The sequence below is a fragment of the Oncorhynchus gorbuscha genome, unplaced genomic scaffold, assembly GCF_021184085.1.
Source record: "Oncorhynchus gorbuscha isolate QuinsamMale2020 ecotype Even-year unplaced genomic scaffold, OgorEven_v1.0 Un_scaffold_3907, whole genome shotgun sequence".
Lineage (NCBI taxonomy): Eukaryota > Metazoa > Chordata > Actinopteri > Salmoniformes > Salmonidae > Oncorhynchus > Oncorhynchus gorbuscha.
Window position 1 is genome coordinate 32,501 of NW_025748049.1, and position 8,780 is coordinate 41,280.

Here is an 8,780-nt window from a genome sequence, read left to right on the forward strand (position 1 = left end):
ATATATTAAACCATGTTCTTTAAGGTCTATATAGTATATATATATTAAACCATGTTCTTTAAGGTCTATATAGTATATATATATATAAACCATGTTCATTAAGGTCTATATAGTATATATATATATATTAAACCATGTTCTTTAAGGTCTATATAGTATATATATATATTAAACCATGTTCTGTTAAGGTCTATATAGTATATATACATTAAACCATGTTCTTTAAGGTCTATATAGTATATATATATTAAACCATGTTCTTTAAGGTCTATATAGTATATATATATTAAACCATGTTCATTAAGGTCTAATAGTATATATATATATTAAACCATGTTCTTTAAGGTCTGTATAGTATATATATATATTAAACCATGTTCTTTAAGGTCTGTATAGTATATATATATATATATATTAAACCATGTTCTTTAAGGTCTATATAGTATATATATATTAAACCATGTTCTTTAAGGTCTATATAGTATATATATATATTAAACCATGTTCTTTAAGGTCTGTATAGTATATATATATATATATTAAACCATGTTCTTTAAGGTCTGTATAGTATATATATATATATATAATTAAACCATGTTCTTTAAGGTCTATATAGTATATATATATTAAACCATGTTCTTTAAGGTCTATATAGTATATATATATATATAAACCATGTTCTTTAAGGTCTGTATAGTATATATATATATATTAAACCATGTTCTTTAAGGTCTATATAGTATATATATATATTAAACCATGTTCTTTAAGGTCTGTATAGTATATATATATATTAAACCATGTTCTTTAAGGTCTATATAGTATATATATATATATATATATATTAAACCATGTTCTTTAAGGTCTGTATAGTATATATATATATATTAAACCATGTTCTTTAAGGTCTATATAGTATATATATATATTAAACCATGTTCATTAAGGTCTATATAGTATATATATATACATATTAAACCATGTTCTTTAAGGTCTATATAGTATATATATATATTAAACCATGTTCTGTTAAGGTCTATATAGTATATATACATTAAACCATGTTCTTTAAGGTCTATATAGTATATATATATTAAACCATGTTCTTTAAGGTCTATATAGTATATATATATTAAACCATGTTCATTAAGGTCTATATATATATATATATATTAAACCATGTTCTTTAAGGTCTGTATAGTATATATATATATTAAACCATGTTCTTTAAGGTCTATATAGTATATATATATATAAATTAAACCATGTTCTTTAAGGTCTATATAGTATATATATATTAAACCATGTTCTTTAAGGTCTATATAGTATATATATATATATATTAAACCATGTTCTTTAAGGTCTATATAGTATATATATATTCAACCATGTTCTTTAAGGTCTATATAGTATATATATATTAAACCATGTTCTTTAAGGTCTATATAGTATATATATATTCAACCATGTTCTTTAAGGTCTATATAGTATATATATATTCAACCATGTTCTGTTAAGGTCTGTATGTTGGAGTTCAGGCTTCATTTGACCTGATAAAGTAGGAAATTAAATGAATTTTGTCCATTACAGAGATGGAGGCCGAGACAAAAAAATAAGCTTGTTTTAAAATATATATTTGCCAGTTTAACAAGTCCTGTAGATCAGCTGTTAATGAAGCAATACAGACCACATTGAAGTGTCTGGAGTTTAGTTTGTATGTTCTACAGTCTAGTAAAGATAGGGGGGTGACTGGGACAGACAATGTAACATCTATACTGTTTTTAGGAAACATGTTTTCTTTCTCTCTAAATCTATCTTTCATCAATGTTTTATATGGTCTATTGGTTTCTCTCTTTTCATTGGCAGAATCCTTTTTCAGTGTTACGATATTCATAACATCCATATCCACCAGTCTATCTTCCTGTCAACAGAACTCTGCTGGTTGTCCTGGTAACAGATCCTGTCAACTAACAGAACTCTGCTGGTTGTCCTGGTAACAGATACCAGTGGGCAGATCTATTGTATTTGTTCAAACTAAACTACAGCACTTACTTTGATGTGTCAAATCTGATCCTTTCTTCTCTTCTCCACCTCTCACAGTTCCACTCAGTCCTGTTGTTTTCCTGCAGTCCACCAGCAGCACAGACAACCTCTTCATACCCAGCAGTAAGGTGCTACCGGGAGAGGCACGACACGGGGACTCCGTGAGGGTGGAAGGGCTAGCGTTGTCCTGGTAACCATAAAGAGGAGACACAGACACATATCATTATGGATGCTGATGTCACCGCTGTCATGAAGTGCTTTACAGAAACCCAGACCCAGATAGAGCAAGCTGTATGCTAGACCAGACCAAGCTGTATGCTAGACCAGACCAAGCTGTACCATCTGGTGTTCTGATCTGGAGAGACTCTTCTCTTCCTCGTCAGCATCAGGATGTTGTTGAGGCTCCCCAGAGGATCCATAATAGTCATGTCTCTCTCCTGTGTGAACAAGAACATCAAACAGATGGTGAACTTATGACCTTCTATTAAAATCATAGGGTCTTAGACGAGGCATTAGTCTCTCTAAACAGGCCCTAAAATGCAAATGTTAAAGGGTAGTTCCACAAAAATGGGTGCCTTTTGATGAGATGCACTTTAATGTAGAACACGTGGAGAATTTAACAAATCTAATTTAAAAGACCCCAAAACGTATGTACCAAAGGCAGATTGACCCTTTAAGAATTTATAAAGTACTGAACAACATATTCAAGTGTAGAACTTCAGTAGAATGCCCCTTTAAAACCCCACATTAGTTCAACAACGGCATAGTTTGTGCCCGTTTAAGACAGTACTCACTGGTGTTAATCTGATATTCTGTCTCCTCCTCTTTCACTCTCAAAACGTCTTCCTTCTTCACCTCTACTGCGACAGCATCCTCTTCCTCTCTAAAATGTTCTTCCTCTGTTTCCTCAATAACATCATCTTCTTCTTTCACGACAATGTTCAGTCCCAGAGCTTCTTTCTCCGTCCAGCAGACCTCCTCTTCTTTAGCAGGGGAGGAGTAGTTTAGTGAGCTCATGGTCAGGGATGTTAGAATTAGCGACTAGCCTAGTGCTAGGTAGCATTAGCGGCTAGGCTCAGTATCAGTGTTTAACAACTTTGCAAATTGAACAAGCAAATTAGGTTAAAGTTAACCAGTTGATACGTCAAATGAACTGCGTTTACAACACTGAGATTAGCTAATGTACATTAACATGGTCTAAAGCGTCAATCTTTCAGTTTTATGTTGTCTAGCAAGCTACCGAGGTGGTTGAAAGAGTAGCCGTGTTGTTGTTCCTGAAGAAGCGCCCGTCCAGTCCATTATACGTCACGCATGTAGCATCACCTGAAAGACGCTCATCGCCATCTGCTGGCTGGAGTGGGTAACGCAGTTTGGAAACAATAGTTACTACACTTTTTGGATTGGAAAGAACGTCATAATAATTTAACAATAAACTGATATATTTTCTCTTCGGTCTTACAAATAATACGTTCCTGTACACAGACGTAGCAGCTCAATATGAATATGTAGATGATGAATAAATACTTCCATTAATAGGTTGTGTTTTAATACACATTTGCTCTGTTCATTTTTCACATTCATCTTTATCTAGATGTGATGGTACTAATCCCTTAAAGCTACACTCTTTAAGATACAAATCATCCTGTAAACAATAGAGCAAATGCATCACATGCAAATAGAACTTGATAATCTGTGGTGCTTTACACTGGGACTACAAAACATTAAGAACACCTGCTCCTTCCATGACATAAACTGACTAGGTGAATCCAGGTGAATCCAGGCTAAAGCTGTGATCCCTTATTGATGCCACTATATAAATCCACTTCAGTCAGTGTAGATGAAGGGGAGGAGATGGCTGAAATAAGGATTTTTAAGCCTTGAGACAAATGAGACATGGATTGTGTATGTGTGCCATCCAGAGGGTGAATGGGGAAGACAAAATAGTTAAGAGCCTTTGAACAGAGTATGATAGTAGGTCCCAGGCGCAGGTTTGTGTCAAGAACTGCAACGCTGCTGGGTTTTTTCCAGCTTCCCATGCTTCCCATGTGATTTGTTTTCTCATGAGCATGGCCTTATTTCTATTACAGCATATTGGATAACTTTCATTCATATTCCATTCACCCTGTTCAATGTAACAGCAACAGGTTTAGGCTACTACATGATACTAGAATTTTCCCTATACCCATCATGAGATTGCTACAACCTCGCCTATGAATGGAAGTTTAGAACGTAGGTGCACACAGGTCGAGATACGTTTTTTAGGTGACAGACAGTGACACATGGACAGACAGTCGCGAAGACATCAGCAACTAATTATCATGGTCCAAACACACCAAGACAGCCGTGAAGAGGGGGCACGACAACAACTTTTCCACCTCAGGAGAGTGAAAAGATTTGTCATGGGTCCCCAGATCCTCAAAACGTTCTACAGCTGCACCATCGAGAGCATCCTGACCGGTTGCATCACCGCCTGGTATGGCAACTGCTCGGCATCTGACCGTAATGCACTACAGAGGGTTGTGAACATCACTGGGGTCAAGCTTCCTGCCATCCTGGACCTATATAAAGAAAGCCCAACAAATTGTCAGGTACTCCATGTCTCTGAATGTCCTTGAGTGGCCCAGCCAGAGCCCGGATTTGAACCCGATGGAACATCTCTGGAGAGACCTGAAAATAACTGTGTAGCGATGCTCCCCATCCAACCTGACAGACCTTGAGAGGATCTGCAGAGAAGAATGGGAGAAACATGAGGCTCCTGCTGCCCTCAAGGGCACATTGACATATTTTTCACCTAGTCGTCTCTGGGGTTCAAACCAGAGACCTTTCAGTAACTGGCCCAACACCATTAACCGCTAGGCTACCTGCAGCAGGAGCCTCATGTTGACAGGAGAGCCCACCTTTATTTCTCCCTCATTATGAACATTCATATTGGTCAACAGTCCTACTGTGTGTATTGAACATTCATATTGGACTGTAGCAGCTGGCTAACTGGCTACTGATCAACCTATTGTGTGTATTGACCATTCATATTGGACAGCCTTACCTATAGAGTAGCACCACCACCCATCAGCCCGTTCTCTTCTTGATGTCAAAGCTGCAGTGTATTGTTGCTATAGGAGTTTATGATTAATAATCCTATTTACTTCAAGACACACTAAAATGTCACCATACTATTCCTTTAAAGCCCCTCTGTCAGATATAAACCATCAGAGTGGGAAACCAACTGACATGGAAACAATGGAGCAAATGTATCACTATCAGAGGGGTGTATTATGACATCAGATAGAACTACTCAGACATTCCAAATATCACTTGATTATCAGAGGGGTGAATTATGACATCATATAGAACTACTCAACCATTCTAAATCAGGCTTCATCCATATCTTGAAGGTGGATATTGATCCAACCATTTCCAAAGTAATGACCGGGCTGATGGAAACAGGATATGCCTGTACACTTTTCTAAATGAAGACAGACAATTTGTTATTTTGTTTTACATGGTGGGGTCTTTTTGTGTCAGTAAACATTTATAAGCGAGAAATGGAGGTGGAAACTCCTTTTCGCGCAAATATTTATATAATAACCATCACATCTTAGTTAACTTGGAGTCACGTGATGATATGTTGATTGGTCCTCCCTCTATGACTTGGGAACCCATGCAGTTTATTAGGCTACAGATGAAATAAGTTATGAACTTCACAGGTGAAAGTGCACATGATGAGCTTGATGCTCCTTTCCAATACATTTTGATGGTCTTATTCTGGTGACATGATGATTGATGCTTGGTTGTCATTGACAAATAAAATAATATCTCTCTTATCCATAATAATCTCATCATGTAGGTAGCCTACAAGCACTGTACAATGGTGGACAAAAGTTTTGAGAATGACACAAATATAAAAGTCTGCTGCCTCAGTTTGTATGATGGGAATTTGCATATACTCCAGAATGTTATGAAGAGTGATCAGATGAATTGCAAATAATTGCAAAGTCCCTCTTTGCCAAATGAACTGAATCCCCAAAAACATTTTCACTGCATTTTATCCCTGCCACAAAAGGACCAGCTGACATCATGTCAGTGATTCTCTCGTTAACACAGGTGTGAGTGTTGACGAGGACAAGGCTGGAGATCACTCTGTCATGCTGATTGAGTTTAATTAACAGACTGGAAGCTTCAAAAGGGGGGTGGTGCTTGGAATCATTGTTCTTCCTCTGTCAAACATGGTTACCTGCAAGGAAACACGTGCCGTCATCATTACTTTGCACAAAAAGGACTTCACAGGCAAGGATATTGCTGCCAGTAAGATTGCAGCTAAATCAACCATTTATCGGACCATAAGGAACTTCAAGGAGAGCGGTTCAATTGTTGTGAAGAAGGCTTCAGCGCGCGCAAGAAAGTCCAGCAAGCGCCAGGACCGTCTCCTAAAGTTGATTCAGCTGCGGGATCGGGGCACCAACAGTACAGAGCTCAGGAATGGCAGCAGGCAGGTGTGAGTGCATCTGCACGCACAGTGAGGCGAAGACTTTTGGAGGATGGCCTGGTGTCAAGAAGGGCAGCAAAGAAGCCACTTCTCTTCAGGAAAAACATCAGTGACAGACTGATATTCTGCAAAAGGTCCATGGCCAGGAAACTCCCCAGAACTTAATCCCATTGAAAACCTGTAGTCAATCCTCAAGGGATTGGACTGCTAAGGACTGGACTGCTGAGGACTGGACTGCTGAGGACTGGACTGCTGAGGACTGGACTGCTGAGGACTGGACTGCTGAGGACTGGACTGCTGAGGACTGGACTGCTGAGGACTGGACTGCTGAGGACTGGACTGCTGAGGACTGGACTGCTGAGGACTGGACTGCTGAGGACTGGACTGCTGAGGACTGACTACTGAGGACTGGACTGCTGAGGACTGGACTGACTGAGGACTGGACTGCTGAGGACTGGACTGCTGAGGACTGGACTGCTGAGGACTGGACTGCTGAGGACTGGACTGCTGAGGACTGGACTGCTGAGGACTGGACTGCTGAGGACTGGACTGCTGAGGACTGGACTGCTGAGGACTGGACTGCTGAGGACTGGACTGCTGAGGACTGGACTGCTGAGGACTGGACTGAGGACTGGACTGAGGACTGGACTGCTGAGGACTGGACTGCTGAGGACTGGACTGCTGAGGACTGGACTGAGGACTGGACTGAGGACTGGACTGCTGAGGACTGGACTGCTGAGGACTGGACTGCTGAGGACTGGAGGACTGGACTGGACTGAGGACTGGACTGCTGAGGACTGGACTGCTGAGGACTGGACTGCTGAGGACTGGACTGCTGAGGACTGGACTGCTGAGGACTGGACTGCTGAGGACTGGACTGCTGAGGACTGGACTGCTGAGGACTGGACTGCTGAGGACTGGACTGCTGAGGACTGGACTGCTGAGGACTGGACTGCTGAGGACTGGACTGCTGAGGACTGGACTGCTGAGGACTGGACTGCTGAGGACTGGACTGCTGAGGACTGGACTGAGGACTGGACTGCTGAGGACTGGACTGCTGAGACTGGACTGAGGACTGGACTGCTGTGGACTGCTGAGGACTGGACTGCTGAGGACTGGACTGCTGAGGACTGGACTGCTGAGGATTGGACTGCTGAGGACTGGACTGCTGAGGACTGGACTACTGAGGACTGGACTGCTGAGGACTGGACTGCTGAGGACTGGACTGCTGAGGACTGGACTGCTGAGGACTGGGGTAAAGTCATTTTCTCTGATGAATCCTCTTTACGATTGTTTGGGGCATCTGGAAAAAAGCTTGTCCAGGGAAGACAAGGTGTGCGCTACCATCAACCCTGTGTCATGCCAACAGTAAAGCATCCTGAGACCATTCATGTGTGGGGTTGCTTCTCAGCCAAGGGTGTGGGCTCACTCACAATGTTGCCTAAGAACACAGCCGTGAATAAAGAATGGTACCAACACATCCTCCGAGAGCAACTTCTCCCAACCATCCAGGAACAGTTCGGTGACGAACAATGCCTTTTCCAGCATGATGGGAGAACCTTGCCATAAGGCAAAAGTGATAACTAAGTGGCTCAGGGAACAAAACATCAATATTTTAGGCCCATGGCCAGGAAACTCCCCAGACCTTAATCCCATTGAGCATATTGGTGTTCAATCCTCAAGAGGCGGGTGGACAAACGAAAACCCACAAATTCTGACAAACTCCAAGCATTGATTATGCAATAATGGGCTGCCATCAGTCAGGAAACCCCCCAGTCCTTAATCCCATTGAAAACCTGTAGTCAATCCTCAAGAGGCAGTTGGACAAACAAAACCCCACAAATTCTGACAAACTCCAAGCATTGAATTTGCAAGAATGGACTGGGACAATTGCAACAATACTGAATGAACAATGAACACTTTTATTTGAACTGAATAGAATACATATTATGGGCTTTTGATGGGTGTTCTTAAGGTGATTCCACAGGTTGGTGGTATTGTTTGATTTAGCCGTTGCTGACCCCATGCTTACATCTTTATCACAAATAGGACACGTTGCTTTCCCTGGTGCCAATTCCATGTAATCGTCCCACACTGGTGCTCTGCTTTTCTCTGCCATCTGTAAAACACACACACACACACACACACACACACACACACACACACACACACACACACACACACACACACACACACACACACACACACACACACACACACACACACACACACACACACACACACACACACACAC

At 40.8% G+C, this 8,780-nt stretch overlaps 1 protein-coding gene across 1 annotated transcript in view; it reads right to left on the reverse strand.

The window, feature by feature from the left end:
- The window catches only part of LOC124028251 (zinc finger protein with KRAB and SCAN domains 7-like), a 16,961-nt gene extending 13,606 nt beyond the window's left edge, over positions 1-3,355 (reverse strand). Inside the window, exons 1-3 of the mRNA XM_046340360.1 lie at positions 2,838-3,355; positions 2,383-2,480; positions 2,053-2,230 (exon numbers count right to left, since the gene is read on the reverse strand). Coding sequence (XP_046196316.1) covers positions 2,053-2,230; positions 2,383-2,480; positions 2,838-3,060 — 499 coding nt within the window. The 5' untranslated portion in view covers positions 3,061-3,355. The remainder of the gene's footprint in view (positions 1-2,052; positions 2,231-2,382; positions 2,481-2,837) is intronic.
- Positions 3,356-8,780: the final 5,425 nt, after the last annotated feature.